This window comes from Salmo salar, chromosome ssa11 (genome assembly GCF_905237065.1).
Source record: "Salmo salar chromosome ssa11, Ssal_v3.1, whole genome shotgun sequence".
Taxonomy (NCBI): domain Eukaryota; kingdom Metazoa; phylum Chordata; class Actinopteri; order Salmoniformes; family Salmonidae; genus Salmo; species Salmo salar.
Window position 1 is genome coordinate 103,335,862 of NC_059452.1, and position 26,178 is coordinate 103,362,039.

The 26,178-nt window shown below is 41.9% G+C and overlaps 1 protein-coding gene across 1 annotated transcript in view; it reads right to left on the minus strand.

The window, feature by feature from the left end:
• Nucleotides 1-26,178, minus strand: part of trpc4a (transient receptor potential cation channel, subfamily C, member 4a) — a 110,792-nt gene that overhangs the window by 52,222 nt on the left and 32,392 nt on the right. Inside the window, exons 4-6 of the mRNA XM_045688904.1 lie at nucleotides 17,924-18,064; nucleotides 14,896-15,072; nucleotides 10,898-11,098 (exon numbers count right to left, since the gene is read on the minus strand). Of these exons, the coding sequence (XP_045544860.1) occupies nucleotides 10,898-11,098; nucleotides 14,896-15,072; nucleotides 17,924-18,064 (519 nt within the window). The remainder of the gene's footprint in view (nucleotides 1-10,897; nucleotides 11,099-14,895; nucleotides 15,073-17,923; nucleotides 18,065-26,178) is intronic.

Consider the following 26,178-nt stretch of genomic DNA (forward strand, 5'->3'; position numbering starts at 1 on the left):
CTGCAGTGTCTGAGACTGAGATGAAGGATGACAAAATACTACAGTAACCTCCGACTTCCTCAGGATGTATATCTGTGTGTAATTGCAGTATACTATAGTCTCCTACCTCTTTCTGGTGGTATGTGATGGCCAGTCTGAATCTAGCCAGGTCGTAGGCTATCCAGAAGGCCAAAGTTAGTTACTTTAAAGAGCAGTTCTCTCTCTGTAGGTCTAACCCCAAGAGGTTCTGGAAAACGATTAAAGACTCGGAGAATAAACCCTCCTCCTCATAGCTGCTCATGTCCCTTAATGGTGATGATGTGGTATTTACTGACAAGAAGCACATGGCTGAGCTCTTTATCTTCTTAGGGCTAGGCACCTTTTTTTCTCTCAGTTTCCTGCCTGAATGATGTGCCAAAAGTAAACTGCCTATAGCTCAGGCCCTGAAGCCAGGATATGCATATAGTTGGTACCATTGGAAAGAAAGCACTTTGAATTTTGTAGAAATGTTAAAATAATGTAGGAGATTATAACACAATAGATATGGTAGGAGAAAATCCAAAGAAATCCTCTTAGAAATACAAGAGAAATTGTACATTAGCTCCCAGGATGCATTCCTATGGCTTCCACAGGGTGTCAGCAGTCTGTGTTCAAGGTTTCCGGCTTGTAACTTCAAAAACGAATAAGAAATAACAGTTTTATTAGAAGGACACAGTCTTGGAAATTTGTGTTTGCGCGCGCCATGAAAACATTACGCACCTGCTAAAATCGGTTTCCTATTGAACATACTTAATTAATCACCACTTCTATAAGTCAAGATTCCTATTTGACTCAGCCACACCTCATTGCCTGTCCACCACTTCTTCATCTCCCAACCCTGCTGCTCCTCCCACGTTTTCCACCTGCACCGCTACAAAGTTTCTCACTGAGTCTGAGGTGCTAAAGGAGCTCCTTAAACTTGCACCCCAAAAAAAACATATTGGTCAGATGGTTTAGATCCTTTAAGGTTACAGCCCCTATCATCTCTGACCTTTTTAACCTGTCTCTCCTGGGAGGTTCCCAGTGCTTGGAAGGCAACCACGGCACCTCCTTTATTTAAAGGGGGAGATCAAGCTGATCCTAACTGTTAAAGGCCAATTTATATCTTGTCCTGTTTATCAAAAGTGTTGGAAAAAACTTAATCAACTGACTGGCTTTCTTGATGTCTTATAGTATTCTCTCTGGTATGTACTCAGTTTAGGGATGTGTCACTGTAACCTTAAAGGTTCTAAACGATGTCACCACTCTGCTCTAAGCAATGTTGTGTTGCTTATTTTTTATTCACTTGGTCAAAGCTTTTGATACGGTAGACCATTCCATTCTTGTGGGCCGGCTAAGGAGTACTGGTGTCTCTGAGAGGCCTTTGGCCTGGTTTGTTAACTACATCTCTCAAAGAGTGCAGTGTATGAAGTCAGAACATCTGCTGTCTCAGCCACTGCCTGTCACCAAGGGAGTACCCCAAGTGTCACGTCCTGACCAGTATAAGGGTTATTTGTTATTGTAGTTTGGTCAGGACGTGGCAGAGGGTATTTGTTTTATGTGGTTCGGGGTGGTGGTTTATTTAGTAGGGCGTTTGATTTATTATTTCCGGGTTTTTGGGGTTATGTTCTAGGTTTGTATTCTATGTTCTTTCTGGTTTGTTGTATGTCTATGTTTAGGTTGATGGGGGTTGGAGTCTCAATTGGAGGCAGGTGCTTTCTCGTTGCCTCTGATTGAGAGTCCTATATATGGGTAATTGTTTGGTTTGGTGTTGTGGGAGATTGTTTCTTGTTTTGCATGTGTAAGCCTGACAAGACTGTTTTGTTGTTCGTGAGTTCTTTGTTTGTTATTTTGGTGTTCTCTTAGTTAAAATAAATTCAAGATGAGCATCCACATTCCTGCTGCGTTTTGGTCCTCCATTCCCAACGACAACCGTTACACCAAGGCTTGATCCTAGGCCACAAACTCTTCTCAATTTACATCAACAACATACAGTGCATTCGGAAAGTATTCAGAGCCCTTGACTTTTTCCACATTTTGTTAAGTTACAGCCTTATTCTAAAATGGATTAAATAGTTTTCCCCCCTCATCAATCTACACACAATACCCCACAATGACAAAGCAAAAACAAGTTTAAATATTTGTTTTGCTAATTTATAAAATAAACCCCCCCCCCAGAAATATCACATTTGCATAAGTATTCAGACCCTTTACTCAGTACTTTGTTGAAGCACCTTTGGCAGCAATTACAGCCTCAAGTCTTCTTGGGTATGACACTACAAGCTTGGCACACCTGTCTTTGGGGAGTTTCTCCCATTCTTGTCTGCAGATCCTTTCAAGCTCTGTCAGGTTGGATGGGGAGTGTCGCTGCACAGCTATTTTCAGTTCTCTCCAGAGATGTTCGATCGAGTTCAAGTCCGGGCTCTCAGAGTCCTTTAGGTGCCTTTTGGCAAACTCCAAGTGGACTGTCATGTGCCTCTTACTGAGGAGTGGCTTCCGTCTGACCACTCTACCATAAAGGCCTTATTGGTGGAGTGCTGCAGAGATGGTTGTCCTTCTGGACGGTTCTCCCATCTCCACAGAGGAACTCTGGAGTTCTGTCAGAGTGCCCTTCTCCCCCGATTGCTCAGTTTGGCTCAGAACTCTACGGACAATTTATTCCACCTGTCAACTGTGGTACCTTATGGGGTACTGTGTGTAGATGAATCAAATAAATGTTTTCATACATTTTTGAATAAGGCTGTAACGTAACAAAATTTGGAAAAAGTCAAGGGGTCTGAATACTTTCCGAATGCACTGTAGCTCAGGCAGTAGGAAGCTCTCTCATCCATTTAATGTATATGCAGATGATACAATCTTATACTCAGCTGGCCCCTCCCCAGATTTTGTGTTAAACGCTCTACAATAAAGCTTTCTTACTGTCCAACAAGCTTTCTCTGCCCTTAACCTTGTTCTGAACACTTCCAAAACAAAGGTAATGTGGTTCGGTAAGAAGAATGCCCTGGCCGCCCCTTCGGTGTGATTACTACTGCTGAGAGTTTAGCGCTTGACGTAGTCACCTTTTACATCACCTTTTACATCACTTCGGGACTAGGAAGAGCTTGGTTTTATTTGTTTGAAAAGTTTGTTGTTTGAAAGTGTATTGGAAAGTTCTTTGTAGCTAGCTATATTCTTAGTTTGTGTCCTGCAATGCAGTTGGCATCAGTTGCTGGGACTGCTTGTCTCTTTCCAGTGATCCTGCCGACCAAGGACGGGTCTGAGGAGCTATTTGTTGTTTTCAATGTTTGCCGTGACCTGCCCTGTCTGGAACTGTGAGGAGTAACAGAGGAACCTACAATACTAGCTACCATGACGAAGACCAAAGCTGGCGGGAACACCATTGAGGACAGTGGTGTCTCTCTATCACACACAAAGGATCATTTAAACAAACAAAAAGTTGTTAGTACAACAAGAAAATAGCTTCAAGTGTTTTATCCAAATACTCGTTGATTCTACTAATAAAATAATGGACGACCTGACCAGAGAGGTCCAGGACCTGAAGAACAGTTCGCAGTTCTCCCAGGGTAAGCTCGATGAGTTGAAACAGGAGAACAGCAAGATGACAGCAATCTGTAGGTCATTGAGAGAGGACATCAGTTCTGTGTGTGAATCCATCATAACAATGACAGATAAATCAAACTATCTCAAGGGACAATCAAGAAGGAACAACATGGTTGTGGACAGAACTGCAGAATCTCCACATGAGACCTGGATGGAGTCTGAGGACAAAGTGAGGGAAATGATCTCTGAGAAATTGAAGATGGACCACAGGAAGATTGAGGTGGAGCGCGCCCACAGGACTGGAAAACCCACCCCCGGCCCAGGTGATAGCCCCAGGCCAATAGTGGTCAAGTTCCTGATGTTCAAGGACAAGGTAGCTGTTCTGGAAAGAGCCAAGAACTTGAGAGGAACGTATATCTTCCTCAACAAGGACTATCCTGAAGCTGTGCACCAGAAGAGGAAAGAACTGATCCCAGCCATGAAAGCTGCCAGACATTGCGTACATCCGCTATGACAGGTTTACTGTCCACCCTCCCTCCCAGAAGCCTGAAAGGGATGAGAGAGCCAAGCCTATGGCTTCGTAGCTTCAAACCCACAGCACACACACATACACAATGGTCTGCTGAATGTATATTTTTTTCTCTTGCTTTGTTTGCTCTTTTCAGTATTATGTCTATCTCTGATAAGCTACCCAGGAAAGGGCTGAAAATAGCCCATATTAATATATCTAACATCTGTAGAAGAGACAGGAATGCTTATAGGGGAGGTGTTGCTGTATATATTCAGAGCCATATCCCTGTAATGCTTAGAGAAGATCTTATGTCAAGTGCTATTGAAGTGTTGTGGTTGCAGGTTCACTTGGCACATCTAAAGTATTTTATTTTGGGGTGTTGCTATAGGCCACCAAGTGCTAACAGTCAGTATCTAAATAATATGTGTGAAATTCTTGATAGTGTATGTGATGTAAACAGGTCTACTTTCTTGGAGACCTGAATATTGACTAGTTTTCATCAAGCTGTCCACTCAAGAGGAAGCTTCTCACTGTAACCAGTGTCTGTAATCTGGTTCAAGTTATTAATCAACCTACCAGGGTGTTTACAAACACTACAGGAACAAGATCATCCACATGTATCGATCATTTTTACTAATACTGTAGAACTTTGTTCTAAAGCTGTATCCGTACCCATTTTGATACAGTGATTACAATATAGTGGCTATACCCAGGAAAGCTAAAGTTCCAACAGCTGGGCATAAAATAGTGTATAAGAGATCATACAAAAGATTGAGCTGTGACTCTTATGTGGATGATGTTAAACTTTGTGTTGGTCTGATGTGATTAATGATGAGCACCCAGATGCTGCACTTGATGAGTTTATGAAACTGCTTCTTCCAATCATTGATGAACATGCACCTGTTAACAAACTGACTGTTAGAACTGTTAAGGCTCCAATGGATTGATGAGGAATTGAAAAACTGTATGGTTGAAAGAGATGGGGCAAAAGGAGTGGCTAATTAGTCTGGCTGCACATCTGACTGGCTGACTTACTGCAAATTGAGAAATTATGTAACTAAACTCAAGAAAAAGAAGAATAAACTGTATTATAAAGCCAAGATCAATGAGATAAAGAATGATGGAAAAAACATTGGAGTACTTTAACCCTCCTGCTGTGTTCTGGTCGAATTGGACCGATTCACACGTTTTACCTCTGAAAAATGTCGTTAATTTGATCTAATTGTCATCAGGTTCCATGAGTTTGTCCACACAGGGCATCTGAACACACAAAATACATTTTGATGATTTCCATAAAATTGTGGGTGTTTTATTTAAGTTTTGTACACATGTGGTGTATATGTGGGTCAAACATGACCGGGTCATTAGAAATGAATGGGTGAGACTACAATTAGTGCATAACATTGAGTTCAGGCACATGCCCATTCATCAGATGGACACACTTCCTCACCCAGACCCCCCCCGAACTCCCGTTCTTGGCTTCCATGGCAACCATTCCCCAATAGAATCTTTCCCCCATGGGAACCACACCTGTTGGCATTCTCACAAACAATCGCAACATTGTTTCAATAATATATATATAACTTTTCTCGCAGCTCTGGTATATAAAGATTTTTTGAGGCCTTGCTCACAATTCATTCTGTGGCAGCACAATGACCAAAATATATACTGTATGTGAGGCTCTTGATCATATCTTTGATCATGACACTGGTGAGGAGGAGAGAGAGTACTTGCTAAACTTTGACACAAAGTATTTTGTGATAAATATCACAATATATTTCATATGAGTATTTGTTTTAGTCAAAATAATCCATACATGATGCTTTTTTTACTCAAAAACGAGTAGTATGAGCTCAGGTCAATGAGGCCTACAGGCCATAAATATCAAATACAAGATCAAAACTTGTAATGTTCACAAGAACTTCAGTTGATAAAAAGATCTAACACAACATTAGGTGATAATATATGTATTATTATGGATTTATAATCAGAATGAATGGGGCGGTCATTTTGGACCGGGAACACAGAATGAATTCACATGAAACGAAAAAACAACAGGAGAGTTAAATTAAATGATGGGCAGAAAGACAAGTTCAACTCCATCTTTCATCGAATCAGATGGCTTATTCATCACGAAACCATTTGATGTTTCCAATTATTTTATTTCATTGGCAAAGTGGGCAAACGTAGGCAGGAAATGCCAATAACGAAGAGTGAGCAGTTGTATACATGCATAAAAAAAAAATAATGAAAGAAAAGCATTGGAAGTTTGAATTTTGTAAAGTTAGTGTGGGAGAGGTGGAAAAAAATATTGTTATCGATCAATACTGACAAACCTCCTGGCATTTGACAACTTAGATGGAAAGCTACTGAGGATGATAGCTGACTGTATATCCACTTCTATCTGTCGTATATTTCATCTGAGCCTACAGGAAAGTATTTGTCCTCAGGTCTGGAAGGAAGCCAAAGTAATTCTGCTATCCAAGAGTGATAAAGTGGCCTTTACTGGTTCTAACAGCAGACATATCAGCTTGCTGCCAGCTCTTAGCAAACTGTTGGGAAAAATTGTGTTTTACCAAATACAATGCTATTTCTCTGTAAATAAATTAACAACAGACTTTCAGCATGCTTATAGAGAAGGGCACTCAACATGTACTGCACTGACACAAATTATTCATGATTGGTTGAAAGAAATTGATAATAAGAATATTTTGGGAGCTGTACTGTTAGATTTCAGTGCAGCCTTTGATATTATTGACCATAACCTGTTTTTAAAAAAGCGTATGTGTTATGGTTTTTCAACCTCTGCCATTTTGTGGATTCATAGCTATCTATCTAATAGAACTCAAAGGGGTTTCTTTAATGGAAGCTTCTCTAATGTCAAACATGTAAAGTGTGGTGTACCGCAGGGCAGCTCTCTAGGCCTTCTACTCTTTTCTATTTTTACCAATGACCTGCCACCACTGGCATTAAACAAAGCATGTGTGTCCATGTATGCTGATGATTCAACCATATATGCATCAGCAACCACAGCTAATGAAGTCACTGAAACCTTTATGTAGTGTTGTGGTCTCTCTTTATGTAGTGTTGTGGTCTCTCTCTTTATGTAGTGTTGTGGTCTCTCTTTATGTAGTGTTGTGGTCTCTCTTTATGTAGTGTTGTGGTCTCTCTCTTTATGTAGTGTTGTGGTCTCTCTTTATGTAGTGTTGTGGTCTCTCTCTTTATGTAGTGTTGTAGTCTCTCTCTTTATGTAGTGTTGTGGTCTCTCTCTTTATGTAGTGGTGTGGTCTCTATGTAGTGTTCTGGTCTCTCTTTATGTAGTGTTGTGGTCTCTATGTAGTGTTGTGGTCTCTCTTTATGTAGTGCTGTGGTCTCTCTCTTTATGTAGTGTTGTGGTCTCTATGTAGTGTTGTGGTCTCTCGTTATGTAGTGTTGTGTTCTCTCGTTATGTAGTGTTGTGGTCTCTCTTTATGTAGTGTTGTGGTCTCTCTTTATGTAGTGTTGTGGTCTCTCTCTTTATGTAGTGTTGTGGTCTCTCTTTATGTAGTTTTGTGGTCTCTCTCTTTATGTAGTGTTGTGGTCTCTCTCTTTATGTAATGTTGTAGTCTCTCTCTTTATGTAGTGTTGTGGTCTCTCTCTTTATGTAGTGTTGTGGTCTCTCTCTTTATGTAGTGTTGTGGTCTCTCTTTATGTAGTTTTGTGGTCTCTCTCTTTATGTAGTGTTGTGCTCTCTCTCTTTATGTAATGTTGTAGTCTCTCTCTTTATGTAGTGTTGTGGTCTCTCTCTTTATGTAGTGTTGTGGTCTCTCTCTTTATGTAGTGTTGTGGTGTCTCTCTTTATGTAGTGTTGTGGTCTCTCTTTATGTAGTGTTGTGGTCTCTCTCTTTATGTAGTGTTGTGGTCTCTCTCTTTATGTAGTGTTGTGGTCTCTCTCTTTATGTAGTGTTGTGGTCTCTCTCTTTATGTAGTGTTGGGGTCTCTCTCTTTATGTCGTGTTGTGGTCTCTCTCTTTATGTAGTGTTGTGGTCTCTCTCTTTAAGTAATGTTGTGGTCTCTCTCTTTATGTAGTGTTGTGGTCTCTATGTAGTGTTGTGGTCTCTCTCTTTATGTAGTGTTGGGGTCTCTCTCTTTATGTAGTGTTGTGGTCTCTCTTTATGTAGTGTTGTGGTCTCTCTCTTTATGTAGTGTTGTGGTCTCTCTCTTTATGTAGTGTTGTGGTCTCTCATTATGTAGTGTTGTGTTCTCTCTTATGTAGTGTTGTGGTCTCTTGTTATGTAGTGTTGTGGTCTCTATGTAGTGTTGTGGTCTCTCTCTTTATGTAGTGTTGTGGTCTCTCGTTATGTAGTGTTGTGTTCTCTCTTATGTAGTGTTGTGGTCTCTCTCTTTATGTAGTGTTGTGGTCTCTCTCTTTATGTAGTGTTGTGGTCTCTCTTTATGTAGTGTTGTGTTCTCTCTTATGTAGTGTTGTGGTCTCTCTCTTTATGTAGTGTTGTGGTCTCTCTCTTTATGTAGTGTTGTGGTCTCTCTTTATGTAGTGTTGTGTTCTCTCTTTATGTAGTGTTGTGGTCTCTCTCTTTATGTAGTATTGTGGTCTCTCTCTTTATGTAGTGTTGTGATGTCTCTCTTTATGTAGTGTTGTGGTCTCTCTCTTTATGTAGTATTGTGGTCTCTCTCTTTATGTAGTATTGTGGTCTCTCTCTTTATGTAGTGTTGTGGTCTCTCTCTTTATGTAGTATTGTGGTCTCTCTCTTTATGTAGTATTGTGGTCTCTCTCTTTATGTAGTGTTGTGGAGTCTCTCTTGTCGTGATGTGTGTTTTGTCCTATATTTTTAATCTCAGCCCCCGCAGGAAGCATTTTGCCTCTTGGTAGGCCATCATTGTAAATAAGAATTTGTTCTTAGTTAAATAAAGGTTCAATAAAAACATGTGGTGTGTAGTGTAATGTACTAGTGTATATAGTATAAACTTTTACCTCTTTCTGGCGATATGTATTGGCTAGTTTGAGTCTCGCCAGGTCGTAGTGAGTAGTGTAGTACTGTAGTAGTGTATTAGTGTAGTGTAGTACTGTAGTAGTGTATTAGTGTAGTAGTGTAGTGTATTTGTGTAGTACTGTAGTGTATTAGTGTAGTGCAGTACTGTAGTGTGGTAGTGTAGTGTAGTACTGTAGTAGTGTAGTGTAGTACTGTAGTAGTGTAGTTTAGTACTGTAGTAGTGTAGTACTGTAGCAGTGTAGTGTAGTAGTGGTATCTAGTACTGTAGTAGTGTAGTGTAGTAGTGCAGTACTGTAGTAGTGTAGTATAGTGTTGTAGCAGTGTAGTGTAGTACTGTTGTAGTGTAGTAGTGTAGTAGAGTGTAGTACTGTAGTAGTGTAGTGTAGTATAGTGTAGGGTAGTGCCGTAGCAATGGAGTGTAGTAGTTTAGTCTAGTACTGTAGAAGTGTAGTAGTATAGTACTGTAGTAGTGTATATATACACTGAACAAAAATATAAACGCAACATGCAAAACATTTCTATGATTTTACTGAGTTACAGTTGGTATAAGGAAATTAGTCAATTGAAATAAATTCATTAGACCCTAATCTATGGATTTCACATGACTGGGCAGGGGCACAGCCATGGGTTGGCCTGGAAGGGCATAGGCCCACCCACTGGGGAGCCAGGCCCAGCCAATCAGAATTAGTTTTTCCCCACAAAAGGGCTTCATTACAGACAGAAATAATCCTCAATTCCATCAACTTGTCACGGTGTGCTCTACTGGTGGAGAGGTCAGGTGCAGGAGAGCAGAGAGTTGTGAACAGGCGCACACTTTATTTCGGCAGAGGCAATAAAACAGACAAGACGCCACTGCGTCAAAACCTCCAGCCAAAGGTACAAGTGCAAGGCGCGAAACAGTCACAAAAATGATCTAATGTTTTTTCAATAAACATCCTTTGTTTAAAAACCACGGAACAACGGGTAAAAACCCAGCCTGGCGCGTACACACGAAACATCTATTTCCCACAAAGACATGGGGGAGGGGAGCAGAGGACTAAATACATGCAGTGTGATTAGGGAATGTAAACCAGGTGTGCAAGGAACAAGACAAAACAAATGGATACATGAAAAATGGAGCGGCGATGGCTAGAAAGCCGGTGACGTCGACCGCCGAACGCCGCCCGAACAAGGAGAGGAGCCGACTTTGGCGGAAGTCGTGACACAACTGTCCGGGTGTATGGTCGCAGACGAGCCCGCAGGTAAAGAAGCTGGATGTGGTGGTCCTGGGCTGGCATGGTTACACGTGGTGTGCAGTTGTGAGGCCAGTTGGACATACTGCCAAATTCTCTAAAATGTCGTTGGAGGCGGCTTATGGTACAGAAATTAACCTTCAGTTCTCTGGCAACAGCTCTGGTATACATTCCTGCAGTCAGCATGCCGATTGCACGCTCCCTCAAAACTTGAGACATCTGTGGAATTGTCTTGTGTGACAAAACTGCCTTTTAATGTCCCCAGCACAAGGTGCACCTGTGTCATGATCATGCTGTTTAATCAGCTTTTTGATATACCACACCTGTCAGGTGGATGGATTATCTTGGCAAATGAGAAATGCTCACCAACAACGATTTAAACAAATGTGTGCATAAAATTAGAGAGAAATAAGCTTTTTGTGCATAATGAGAATTTCTGGTATTTTTGATTTCAGCTCATGAAACATGGGACCAATACTTTACATGTTGCTTTATATTTTTGTTCAGTGTAGTATAAACTCCTACCTCCTTCCGGTGGTATTTAACAGCCAGTTTTAGTCTAGCCAGGTAGTTGTGTGTAGTGTACTAGTGTGTAGTGTAGTAGTGTGTATAGTATAAACTCCTACCTCTTTCTGGTGATATTTAATAGCCAATTTGAGTCTAGCCAGGTCGTTGTTTCCCTCCTCCTCCAGCAGGTTGATGTCATCTCTGTAGTTCAGGATCATCTCCAGCTCTCTGGAGCTCCTGGTCTGATCCAGAAGGTCTTTAGCAAACTGCTTACACTGTTGGGATAACTCCTCATACTCCGACTTAAACTCGTTCTCCACCTGGGGTAAAGGGAGCGCAGAGTATATTAATTCATTCATTCAATGAAAAACCCAGGGCTCTAAAGATCATCATAAGATTAGCTTGGATTGAAGGGATCTTAATTTACTCAACCAACCACCCAGCCAGCCAGCCAGCCAGCCAATCAGCCAGCCTTCTTCTTCTTCTTCTTCTATGAGGTTTAACGGCGGTTGGCATCCAATTTGTTGTGTTACCGCCACCTACTAGACTGGAGTACAACTCCTTTACACTTAGCTTCATAGATAAAATGTAATAAATCTTTACCCTACCATCTAACACTACACTCACTCATTTCAAAATTATATAACATGAACACCCCCGCTACTCCACTAATTAAATGTATTTATTCCTCATGTCATTATCCTGAAAGTCCTTGACATCCCCACTTGACACATCCTGTAACTCTTCTGATGTCAAGTCACAATACCTCTCTGCATCTGCCACCACAACCTCAAGTTCTGCAACTTCAGTTCCATCCCTGCAGTACTGTTGATAACCATTGCTATAAATGCTAAAAATCCAATTTTACTGAAGCTTACATATCACTTTTTGGCCTATCCCTCTGTAGTGGTATATCTCTACTACTCTCACAACTCCTCCCCCTTAACCCATCTTCCTCTACTTTCTTCACTGCCTCAGCATATGACAACTTCTGCACTACTCTAACCCTGGAAACCTCAACCTGCCTCGCTTGCACGGGACATTTCTGATCCCCAACCCCATGGGCACCCCTACAAATAACACATTCCACTACTTTCCCCAATGCTACACATTACTTTTTCTCATGCCTTTCTGTACACTTCTCACAACTTGCACCCTCCCTCCTACACACTGCTGCCACATGCCCATAAGCTGGACACCTGTAACATCGTAATGTATTCGGCACATACGCTTGTATAGGATAATTTATATACAGTTGAAGTCGGAAGTTTAAATACACTTAGGTTGGAGTCATTAAAACTCGTTTTTCAACCACTCCACCAATTTCTTGTTAACAAACTATAGTTTTGGCAAGTCAGTTAGGACATCTACTTTGTGCATGACACAAGTAATTTTTCCAAAAATTGTTTACAGACAGATTATTTCATTTATAATTCACTGTATCACAATTCCAGTGGGTCAGAAGTTTACATACAGTTAGTTGATTATGCCTTTAAACAGCTTGGAAAATTCCAGAAAATGATGTCATGGCTTTAGAAGCTTCTGATAGGCTAATTGACATCATTTGAGTCAATTGGAGGTGTACCTATGGATGTATTTCAAGGCCTACCTTCAAACTCAGTGACTCTTTGCTTGACATCATGGGAAAATCAAAAGAAATCAGCCAAGACCTCAGAAAAATAATTGTAGACCTCCACAAGTCTGGTTCATCTTTGGGAGAAATTTCCAAACGCCTGAAGGTACCACGTTCATCTGTACAAACAATAGTACGCAAGTATAAACACCATGGGACCACGCAGCCGTCATATCGCTCAGGAATGAGACGTGTTCTGTCTCCTATAGATGAACGTACTTTGGTGCCGAAAAGTGCAAATAAATCCCAGAACAACAGCAAAGGACCTTGTGAAGATGCTGGAGGAAACAGGTACAAAAGTATCTATATCCACAGTAAAACGAGTCCAATATCGACAAAACCTGAAAGGCCGCTCTGCAAGGAAGAAGCCACTGCTCCAAAACCACAATTAAAAGTCCAGATAACGGTTTGCCACTGCACATGGGGACAAAGATCGTACTTTTTGGAGAAATGTCCTCTGGTCTGATGAAACAAAAATAGAACTGTTTGGCCATAATGCCCATTGTTATGTTTGAAGGAAAAAGGGGGATGCTTGCAAGCCGAAGAACACCATCCCAACCGTGAAGCACAGGGGTGGCAGCATCATGTTGTGGGGGTGCTTTGTTGCAGGAGGGACTGGTGCACTTCACAAAATAGATGGCATCATGAGAAGGAAAATTATGTGGATATATTGAAGCAACAAATTCACCCAACTTATTGTGGGAAGCTTGTGGAAGGCTACCCGAAACGCTTGATCCAAGTTAAACAATTGCTACCAAATACTAATTGAGTGTATGTAAACTTCGGACCACTGGGAATGTGATGAAAGAAATAAAAGCTGAAATAAATCATTCTCTCTACTATTATTCTGACATTTCACATTCTTAAAATAAAGTGGTGATCCTAACTGACCTAAGACAGGGATTTTTTATTAGGATGAAATGTGTGTATGTGTAACAGTGTAGGTTCCGTCCCTCTCTTCACCTCAACCTGGGCTCGAACCAGGGACCCTTGCACACATCAACAACTGACACCCACGAAGCATCGTTACCCATCGCGCCACAAAAGCCGCGGCCCTTGCAATGCAAGGGGAACAACCACTTCAGGTCTCAGAGCGAGTGACGTCACCGATTGAAACGCTATTAGCGCGCACCACCGCTAACTAACTAGCCATTTCACATCGGTTACATATGTAAACCTCCGACTTCAACTGTGTCCTAGATTCACTTTTGTCGGGCAAAAACAAAATTTCAAAACTCAAAAGAACAGACAATGACTCTTCTGTTTCCCCAGTCTCGCCACCCTGTCTGTGTCACATCAAATGACAAGCATCACATACACCGTGAAACCACAACTGGATCAGCCAAAAGGCAAGAGTCCACTTTTTCCATAAACTTCACTCCTACTGTCAGACTCATCTTTATGTTGACCCTCGGTTCAAGCCTCGGGCTCAGAGAACTTCACAAAACCTACCACCTCTGATACGTCACCCTCATTCACTTCCATTTTCCCTCCTGTCTTCAGCCTCTGCTTACACTTTCTTCCCTTCTTCTTTAACAAACCATCTCCATTTTTTCCCAGCGTTCTTATTTGACTCAAGCTCACCCTCTTCTTCCTTCTTTCTCTTAAACCTTCTCTCCCTCTCCATTTCCCTCCATTCCTCCTCCGTTTTCCATGTACACGTCTCCTCATGATAATACTGCACTACTCCTAACCACTATCTCGTTCACGCCTCCTCCAGGGACTCCATCCCTGTTCTGTTTCACCTGTCCTTGTGATTGTCTTCACCCCCTCCAGGTGTCGCTTATTTTCCCCAGTGTATTTATCCCTGTGTTTCCTGTCTCTCTGTGCCAGTTTGTCTTCTTTGTTTCAAGTCAACCAGCGTGCTTTTCCCCGTGCTCCTGCTTTTGCTATTCTCTTTTGCTAGTCCCCCCAGTTTTGACCATTGCCTGTTTTCTGGACTCTGTATCCGCCTGCCTGACCAGTCTGCCTGCCCTGACCTCAAGCCTGTCTGCCACTCTGTACCTCCTGGACTCCGATCTGGTTTTGACCTTTTGCCTGTCCATGACCATTCTCTTGCCTACCCTTTTTGGAAGTAATAAATATAAAATACTCAAACCATCTGCCTCCCGTGTCTGCATCTGTGTCTGGCCCTGCTAGTCAGCCAACCAACTAATCAATCAGCCAATCAATCAATCAGTTGCCCCTTGATCATTCCTCACCTTGCTAAGTTAATGTAGTTCCCATGGCACTTATCATAAGAGTAGAGGTGTTAACCCTGGTGTCTTGGCTAAAATCCCAATCTGTCCCTCATACCATCATGGCCACCTAATCATCCCCAGCTTCCAATTGGCTCATTCATCCCCCCTCCTCTCCCCTGTAACTGTTCCCCAGGTTGTTGCTGTAAATGAGAATGTGTCCTCAGTCAACTTACCTGGTGAAATAAAAAAAATGGTCAACTAATCAATCAATAGATCACCCCCCCCTCTCTTGATCAAACCTCACCTTGCTAAGCTCCTGTAGTTCCCAGCTCAGTCTGAATGCTGTGAGGAAGGGGTCTTCACTGGAGAGGGCGATGAGGGAAGGGCTGGACAGGGCTCGGTAGATGTTGAGACGGGATCGGGAGTGGCGAAGGCTGTCCACATCCGAGCTGGACACACACTCCACACAGTTACAACGCACCTGGAAACACACGACACACCCTCCACACAGTTACAACGCACCTGGAGACACAAGACACACCCTCCACACAGTTACAACGCACCTGGAAACACACAACACACCCTCCACACAAACCCCTTTATCTGCATCCATGATGTCCTTTATATCAAACCCACCTCAAATGGACACCCCTTTATCTGCAACACACTAATACATGCTGGATTAAAAACATCTCAATTTGGGTAAATATTGGACAGAACACGTTGGGTCACTTAACCAACCCATTGCCAGTGCAAGGTTTGGTCGTTGATGCTAGGTTCTTGATCAGAGACGGGCAGTATTTGTGTCACATGCATTTGAAATACTCATTTTAATTACTTCTGAGTATTTTGTATGTTGTATTACACTGGGCTGAACTACACTCCAATGTATTTGGTAAAAAAATACTTTCAAAAGCTGCAATTTGTGTATTCAAAATAGAAAATACTTTCCTATACCATTTTTTTTTTACAGCGGTTCACAATTGTATGGCTCCACTTCACCCTGCATTGATATCAGAAGTCTGATGGTACTATGGTGTGATAAGAGTGTCTCTTAAATGTAAAAATGAACAATTGCAAGGTATGCTGGGTAGTATTTTAATAATGAGCTCAGTTGTTAATTTTCACATATACATATTGGTCATTTAGCAGATGCTCTTATCCAGAATGACAGTGCATTCAACTAATGTAAACAACATTTCACCATTACTGAGAATGTTGTTGCTGTTCGGCCAGCTATTTGCAAAATACATGTATTTTAATTAAAGTATCTTATATTTTGTTTTGATACATTTGTCTTTAGGGTATTTCGAAGTTGTATTTTGAAAATGTAATTTGTAATTTATGCCCATCCTTGGCTATGAGCCATCAGATCAGAGCAGAAGACTGGAGACGTATCTTAGTAGGGGCGTGGCTTTCAGATAGTTATTTATGGCCACCCGTGAAAGTAAATGTCAATCTGTTCTATTGTCAACATATGTTAAGGTTGAGCACTGACACTTATTGTAGTTTTTATTTAGGTTTACACAAGAGTACGAGTTCCATAAGTGGCTATGTATATCTCATTGCTGGGCTAGTTACAACTGTATCATATACTAGCCCACTAGCTCCTGAGTGGCACAGCGGTCTGAGGCACTGCATCTCAGTGCTAGAGGCATCACTACAGACTCTGGTTCGATTCCAGGCTGTATCACAACCGGCTATGATTGGGGGTCCCATAGGGCAGTGCACAACTGGCCCAGCATTGTCCGGGTTAGGGTTTGGCCGGGGTAGGCCATCATTGTAAATAAGAATTTACAACCGCATAATATACTATACTACTGCATAAAATACTATACCACTATATAATATGCCACAATAATACTGCATAATATACTATACCACTATACTACTGCATCATAAACTATACCACTATATAATATACCATACTTCTGCATAACATACTATACCACTGTACTACTGTATCATATACTATACCGCTATGTAATATACTATACTACTGCATAATATACTATACGATTATACTACTGTATCATATACTATACCACTATATAATATACTATAACACTATACTGCGGTATCATATACTATACTACGGCATAAAATACTATACCACTATATAATATACCACAATAATATTGCATAATATACTATACCACTACACTACTGCATCATAAACTATACCACTATATAATATTCTTCTGCATAACATACTCTACCACTATACTACTGTATCATATACTATACCGCTATTTAATATACTATACTACCACATAATATAATATTCCATTATACTACTACATAATATACTACACCACTATATAATATACCACTATACTACTGCATAATATACTATACCACTATATAATATACCACAATGCTATTGCATAATATACTATACCACTATAATACTGTATCATACACTATACCACTATATAATATACTATACCACTATACTACTGCATAATATACTATACCACTATATAATATACTATACACTGCATAATATACTATACCACTATACAACTGTATCATATACTACACCATTATATAATATACTACTGTATAATATACCATTATACAACTGCATCATAAAATATACCACCATATAATATACTACACTACTGCATAATATACTATACCACTAAACTACTGTATCATATACTATACCGTGATATAATATACTATACTACTGAATAATATACTATACCACTATACTACTGTTTCATATACTATACCACTGTATAATATACTATACCGCTATACTACTCTATCATATACTATACTACTTCCTAACATATTATACCACTGCATAACATACTATACCACTATACTACTGCATAACATAATACACCACTATACTACTGCATAATACAATATATCACTATACTACTATATAACATACAATACCACTATACTACTGTATCATATACTATACCACTATACAACTGCATCATATACTATACTACTGCATACAATACTATACCACTATATATTATACCGCACTACTACTTCATAATATACTATACCACTATACAATATACTATACCACAATATAATATACTATACTATATTACTGTATACTATACTATGCCACTAAAAATATACTATACCACTGTATAATATACCACTATACCACTGTATAATATTCTATACCACTATATAATATACTATACCACTATATAATATACTATACTACTGCATAATATACTATACTACTGCACAATATACTATACCACTATACAACTATATCATATACTATAATACTGTATAATATGCTATACCACTATTTAAAATACTATACCACTATACTACTGGTATGGTTACAGTACCTCGTGTGGTTGTGGAACAGCCACTCCTTTCTGCACCAGTAGTTTGATGATCTCATAGTTGTTGGTGTGAGCTGCCAGAATGATGGGGGTGATGTCAGGAGTGAAGTCAGAGAACTGCTTGTCCAATAGGATCGGAGGAACCTGGAGAGAGGGCGGCGCAGAGGGAAAGCCAGGTAAGGATCAGTCAAGCAATCCATTCATCCACAAGTCAACCAACCAATCAATCAATCAATCAATCGATCAACCAATAAATCAACTCATCAACCAATCATTGAAATAATCAATCAATCAATCAATAAATCAATCATTCAATCCATCCATATTATTAATAAAGCTCTTTTGATATCAACAGTAGTCACAAAGTGCTTTACAGTAAACTGGCGAAGAGCAAGCAGAATCAGAGTGGATGAGTGGTATTCAGTGAGGAAGGGAGGAAGGGAGGGTGGTTAACATATGGAATTGTTTTAAGATAGTCATACCATGGATCATTTAGCTACTTGAATTCGAATTTTAGGACCGCTGCATGTATCGCAGAATTTTTTTTAACAATTATTTGATAAAATATTGCATTTAGCCTTTATTAATATAGCCCATAGAAATACATTCAATAACATATTCAAATGGCAAAACAGACTGTCAAAAAATATATAATCCAAAAAGGTTTTGAAGTGTCTGTCCTATATCTAGGAGATATAAGAAAGTTCAAGAAATATACATGCTCAAAAAAATAAAGGGAACACTAAAATAACACATCCTAGATCTGAATGAATGAAATAATCTTATTAAATACTTTTATCTTTTCATAGTTGAATGTGCTGACAACAAAATCACACAAAAATAATCAATGGAAATCCAATTTATCAACCCATGGAGGTCTGGATTTGGAGTCACACTCAAAATTAAAGTGGAAAACCACACTACAGGCTGATCCAACTTTGATGTAATGTCCTTAAAACAAGTCAAAATGAGGCTCAGTAGTGTGTGTGGCCTCCACGTGCCTGTATGACCTCCCTACAATGCCTGGGCATGCTCCTGATGAGGTGGCGGATGGTCTCCTGAGGGATTTCCTCCCAGACCTGGACAAAAGCATCCGCCAACTCCTGGACAGTCTGTGGTGCAACGTGGCGTTGGTGGATGGAGCGAGACATGATGTCCCAGATGTGCTCAATTGGATTCAGGTCTGGGGAACGGGCGGGCCAGTCCATAGCATCAATGCCTTCCTCTTGCAGGAACTGCTGACACACTCCAGCCACATGAGGTCTAGCATTGTCTTGCATTAGGAGGAACCCAGGGCCAACCGCACCAGCATATGGTCTCACAAGGGGTCTGAGGATCTCATCTCGGTACCTAATGGCAGTCAGGCGAGCACATGGAGGGCTGTGCGGCCCCCCAAAGAAATGCCACCCCACACCATGACTGACCCCCGCCAAACCGGTCATGCTGGAGGATGTTGCAGGCAGCAGAACGTTCTCCACGGCGTCTCCAGACTGTCACGTCTGTCACATGTGCTCAGTGTGAACCTGCTTTCATCTGTGAAGAGCACAGGGCGCCAGTGGCGAATTTGCCAATCTTGGTGTTCTCTGGCAAATGCCAAACGCCCTGCACGGTGTTGGGCTGTAAGCACAACCCCCACCTGTGGACGTCGGGCCCTCATACCACCCTCATGGAGTCTGTTTCTGACCATTTGAGCAGACACATGCACATTTGTGGCCTGCTGGAGGTCATTTTGCAGGGCTCTGGCAGTGCTCCTCCTTGCACAAAGGCGGAGGTAGCGGTCCTGCTGCTGGGTTGTTGCCCTCCTACGGCCTCCTCCACGTCTCCTGATGTACTGGTCTGTCTCCTGGTAGCGCCTCCATGCTCTGGACACTACGCTGACAGACACAGCAAACCTTCTTGCCACAGCTCGCATTGATATGCCATCCTGGAAGAGCTGCACTACCTGAGCCACTTGTGTGGGTTGTAGACTCCGTCTCATGCTACCACTAGAGTGAAAGCACCGCCAGCATTCAAAAGTGACCAAAACATCAGCCAGGAAGCATAGGAACTGAGAAGTGGTCTGTGGTTACCACCTGCAGAACCACTCCTTTATTGGGGGTGTCTTGCTAATTGCCTATAATTTCCACCTGTTGTCTATACTATTTGCACAACAGCATGTGAAATGTATTGTCAATCAGTGTTGCTTCCTAAGTGGACAGTTTGATTTCACAGAAGTGTGATTGACTTGAAGTTACATTGTGTTGTTTAAGTGTTCCCTTTATTTTTTTGAGCAGTATATATATTGGACACGTATTTAACCACTTTGTTGGCACAAAACTAAACTCAGCAAAAAAAGAAACATCCTCTCACTGTCAACTGAGTTTATTTTCAGCAAACTTAACATGTGTAAAAATGTGTATGAACATAACAAGATTCAACAACTGAGACATAAACCGAACAAGTTCCACAGACATGTGAAATGGACATGTGAAACTAACAGAAATGGAATAATGTGTCCCTGAACAAAGGGGGGGTCAAAGTCAAAAGTAACAGTCAGTATCTGGTGTGACCACCAACTGCATTAAGTACTGCCGTGCATCTCCTCCTCATGGACTGCACCAGATTTGCCAGTTCTTGCTGTGAGATGTTACCCCACTCTTCCACCAAGGCACCTGCAAGTTCCTGGACATTTCTGGGGGGAATGGCCCTAGCCCTCACCCTCTGATCCAACAGGTCCCAGACGTGCTCAATGGGATTGAGATCCGGGCTCTTCGCTGTCCATGGCAGAACACTGACATTCCTGTCTTGCAAGAAATCACGCACAGAACGAGCAGTATGGCTGATCGCATTGTCATGCTGGAGGGTCATGTCAGGATGAGCCTGCAGGAAGGGTACCACACGAGTGAGGAGGATGTCTTCCCTGTAACGCACAGCGTTGAGATTGCCTGCAACGACAACAAGCTCAGTCCGATGATGCTGTGACACACCATCCCAGACCATGACGGACCCTCCACCTCCAAATCGATCCCGCTCCAGAGTACAGGCATCGGTGTAACGCTCATTCCTTCAACGATAAATGTGAATCTGACCATCACCCCGGTGAGACAAAACCGCGACTCGTCAGTGAAGAGCACTTTTTGCCAGTCCTGTCTGGTCCAGCGACGGTGGGTTTGTGCCCATAGGTGATGTTGTTGCCGGTGATGTCTGGTGAAGACCTGCCTTACAACAGGCCTACAAGCCCTCAGTCCAGCCTCTCTCAGCCTATTGTGGACAGTCTGAGCACTGATGGAGGGATTGTGCGTTCCTGGTGTAACTCGGGCAGTTGTTGTTGCCATCCTGTACCTGTCCCGCAGGTGTGATGCTCGGATGTACCGATCCTGTGCAGGTGTTGTTACAAGTGGTCTTCCACTGCGAGCATGATCAGCTATCCTTTCTGTCTCCCTGTAGCGCTGTCTTAGGCATCTCACAGTAGGGACATTGAAATGTATTGCCCAGGCAGCATGCCTAAGGCACATTCACGCAGATGAGCAGGGACCCTGGGGATCTTTCCTTTGGTGTTTTTCAGAGTCATTAGAAAGGCCTCTTTAGTGTCCTAAGTTTTCATAACTGTGACCTTTATTGCCTACCATCTGTACGCTGTTAGTGTCTTAATGACCGTTCCACTGGTGCATGTTCATTAATTGTTTATGGTTCATTGAACAAGCATGGGAAACTGTGTTAAAACCCTTTACAATGAAGATCTGTGAAGTTATTCTGATTTTTACAAATTATCTTTGAAAGACAGGGTCCTGAAAAGGGGGCGTTTCTTTTTATGCTGAGTTTACTTCTATATTTCCGTAAATATTTTAAAACCTGTACCGGTTACCTTCAAATGGGTCCTATGATACTTGTGGGGGTCATAGAGCAAAACGGTGAGAGTCTCACCTTAGTCTCCCTATTAGTTTGTAGCCCAAACAGTTCGGACACTAAAGAAAGACGTTAGCACATAGGCGGTACCAACTTCAGACATGTCCAGTGGGGATTGTGGGGGCTTGTGGAGCAAAAATGGAGAACACCATCGTGTTCGTGATTCAAACGGTTCAAACGCTACAGATGTTTTCATGAGAAGACGGATTTTCGGGATGTCTCCTGCTCTGTTAAAACACTACTGTAGCTCTGCCACTTTCCACCGTAGATGCAGAAGGCCGACATAGGCGGATGAGGTGGATTGAGACGCAGCCCATAAAAAACCTCTCTCTTGCTTACTACACAGACAGACCTGGATGGGGACAATCTTACTGCACAGACAGACCTGGATGGGGACTATCTTACTACACAGACAGACCTGGATGGGGACTATCTTACTACACAGACAGACCTGGATGGGGACTATCTTACTACACAGACAGACCTGGATGGGGACTATCTTACTACACAGACAGACCTGGATGGGGACTATCTTACTACACAGACAGACCTGGATGGGGACTATCTTACTACACAGACAGACCTGGATGGGGACTATCTTACTACACAGACAGACCTGGATGGGGACTATCTTACTACACAGACAGACCTGGATGGGGACTATCTTACTACACAGACAGACCTGGATGGGGACTATCTTACTACACAGACAGACCTGGATGGGGACTATCTTACTACACAGACAGACCTGGATGGGGACTATCTTACTACACAGACAGACCTGGATGGGGACTATCTTACTACACAGACAGACCTGGATGGGGACTATCTTACTACACAGACAGACCTTGATGGTGACTAATTTATGATGTTAATTCGATTGATGTACTATATTTTAACCATATACATCAAATGGTTCTGGGATTGATTGCTCCATAGACATCAAATGGTTCTGGGATTGGGATTGATTGCTCTGGCCTGCACAGCCCATTTATTTATTCCTTTTATTTTGTATTGGTTGTAAGAGTGAATAATGCTCAGCCCTGTGTTATAGAGATGAATAGAGAGCACTCAGCCCAGTATTATAGAGATGAATAGAGAGCACTCAGCCCTGTGCTATAGGGATGAACAGAGAGCACTCAGCCCTGTGTTATAGAGATGAATAGAGCACTCAGCCCTGTGTAATAGGGATGAACAGAGAGCACTCAGCCCTGTGTTATAGAGATGAATAGAGAGCACTCAGCCCTGTGTTATAGAGATGAATATAGAGCACTCAGCCCTGTGTTATAGAGATGAAGAGAGCACTCACCTCTGTGTTATAGAGATGAAGAGAGCGCTCAGCCCAGTGTTATAGATATGAATAAAGAGCACTCAGCCCTGTGTTATAGAGATGAATATAGAGCACTCAGCCCTGTGTTATAGAGATGAAGAGAGCACTCAGCCCTGTGTAATAGGGATGAACAGAGAGCACTCAGCCCTGTGTTATAGAGATGAATAGAGAGCACTCAGCCCTGTGTTATAGAGATGAATATAGAGCACTCAGCCCTGTGTTATAGAGATGAAGAGAGCACTCACCTCTGTGTTATAGAGATGAAGAGAGCGCTCAGCCCAGTGTTATAGATATGAATAAAGAGCACTCAGCCCTGTGTTATAGAGATGAATATAGAGCACTCAGCCCTGTGTTATAGAGATGAAGAGAGCACTCAGCCCTGTGTAATAGGGATGAACAGAGAGCACTCAGCCCTGTGTAATAGGGATGAACAGAGAGCACTCAGCCCTGTGTTATAGAGATGAATAGAGAGCACTCAGCCCTGTGTTATAGAGATGAATAGAGAGCACTCAGCCCTGTGTTATAGAGATGAATATAGAGCACTCAGCCCTGTGTTATAGAGATGAAGAGAGCACTCAGCCCTGTGTAATAGGGATGAACAGAGAGCACTCAGCCCTGTGTTATAGAGATGAATAGAGAGCACTCAGCCCTGTGTTATAGAGATGAATATAGAGCACTCAGCCCTGTGTTATAGAGATGAAGAGAGCACTCACCTCTGTGTTATAGAGATGAAGAGAGCGCTCAGCCCAGTGTTATAGATATGAATAAAGAGCACTCAGCCCTGTGTTATAGAGATGAATATAGAGCACTCAGCCCTGTGTTATAGAGATGAAGAGAGCACTCAGCTCTGTGTTATAGAGATGAAGAGAGCACTCAGCCCTGTGTTATAGAGATGAAGAGAACACTTAGCCCTGAGATATACGGATGAATGATCACCTGACATGACATAAACCTTATAGAGGCAGTCAGCTGTAATTCCTGACCAAGGCAGGAAGGTAATGGGAGTTAAAGTCAGTTTCTGACTACCAATCCAATATCTCTCCCTCTCTCTCTCTCTCTCTCTCGCTCTCTTTCTCTCTCTCGAGCCTCCAACATGTAAAGTGTTGTTCCAAATCAGTGTAGGTAAAAACCATTGAGGGAATAATATAACCTCTGGGATATAGGGAATAGACGAACGCAGCCCCAGTCAGGCAGAGGATCAGGACAACTCAGAGAGGCATATTGCATACGCCTTGCTCTGGAAGATTGCTTTAATTTAATATATTTTCAGACAGAATAATTTAGCTTAAGTACAAACTCAGTCTCTGATCGGCTTATCTCCTGTCTAAAGCCCCTCCGATAACTGCTGTCACTCACACCGACTGGAAGACAGGAGTGTGTGTGAGTGTGTGTAAAATAGCTTCCTTCTCTTTATTTTAATTAAAACATATTTTATCTGATCTCCCTGATGGAGAGAGCGAGAAATAAAAATGAAGGAAAAAAGAGGAGAGAGGAAGATCAGGTGGTTGTCTTTTCCATTGCTCTTTGGGCCCTGGTCAAAAGTAGTGCACTAAGGAGAAAAGTTCAGGTTGTCATTTGGGACACAGATGGGGTTATTAGTTACAGCTGGGGTTATTAGTCACAGCCAGGGTTATTAGTCACAGATGGGGTTATTAGTTGCAGCCAGGGATATTAGTCACAAATGGGGTTATTAGTCACAGACAGGGATATTAGTCACAGACTGGGTTATTAGTTACAGACAGGGATATTAGTCACAGACTGGGTTATTAGTTACAGACAGGGATATTAGTCACAGGCAGGGTTATTAGTTACAGACAGGGATATTAGTCACAGGCAGGGTTATTAGTCACGGATGGGGTTATTAGTCACTGAGAGGGTTATTAGTCACAGGCAGGGTTTTAAGTCACAGCCGGGGTTTTTAGTCACAGATGGGGTTAATAGTTACAGATGGGGATATTAGTCACAGACTGGGTTATTAGTCACAGACAGGGTTATTAGTTACAGACAGGGATATTAGTCACAGGCAGGGTTATTAGTCACTGACAGGGTTATTAGTCACAGACAGGGTTATTAGTCATGGACTGGGTTATTGGACAAAGACAGGGTTATTAGTCACAGACAGGGTTGTTAGTCACAGACAGGGTTATTAGTCACAGACAGGGTTGTTAGTCACAGACATGGTTATTAGTCACAGATGGGGTTATTAGTCACAGATGGGGTCATTAGTCAGAGACAGGGTTATTAGTCACAGACAGGATTATTAGTTACAGACAGGGATATTAGTCACAGACGGGGTTATTAGTCGCAGGCAGGGTTATTAGTTACAGACAGGGATATTAGTCACAGACAGGGATATTAGTCACAGACAGGGTTATTAGTCACAGACAGGGGTATTAGTCACAGACATGATGATTAATCACAGACAGGGTTAATAGTCACAGACAGGGTTAGTCACAGATAGGGTTAATAGTCACAGTTAGGGTTATCGGTCACAGACAGGGTTATTAGTCGCAGACAGGGTTATTAGTCGCAGACAGGGTTAGTCACAGATAGGGTTAATAGTCACAGTTAGGGTTATTGGTCACAGACAGGGTTAGTTATAACCTGTTGTGATATCCTTTTCCTCAGCATGTCTGTGTAAACCAGTAAAAATAAATCCATAGTGCCTTTACGTGGCAGGCTGGGGCACATATCAAACTTCACCTCAGGTCTTGCTTGACTGATACCCTTTTGAAAATATGCCGCAAACACATCACATTTAGATGTGGAGGAAAGTTCACATAGGTTTGATAGGATTTATCATCAAATAATCTACACCTAATGGCTGTACACTGTGCACCGGCATAGACTGGGGGGGGGTGGGGGGCTGTTTGTGTGTGTGCGCGTGTCGGTTTGGTCAGAGAGATGGTGTGTTATGCTAATAGCAGCGCAGGAATGAAACGAAATGATTGCCCACTCGTCCTCTTAATGTTTATTCATTGCGTTACTCATATTGAGGACAGAAGAAGAGAGGCCTGCACAATATTGGTGATGAATATGAATG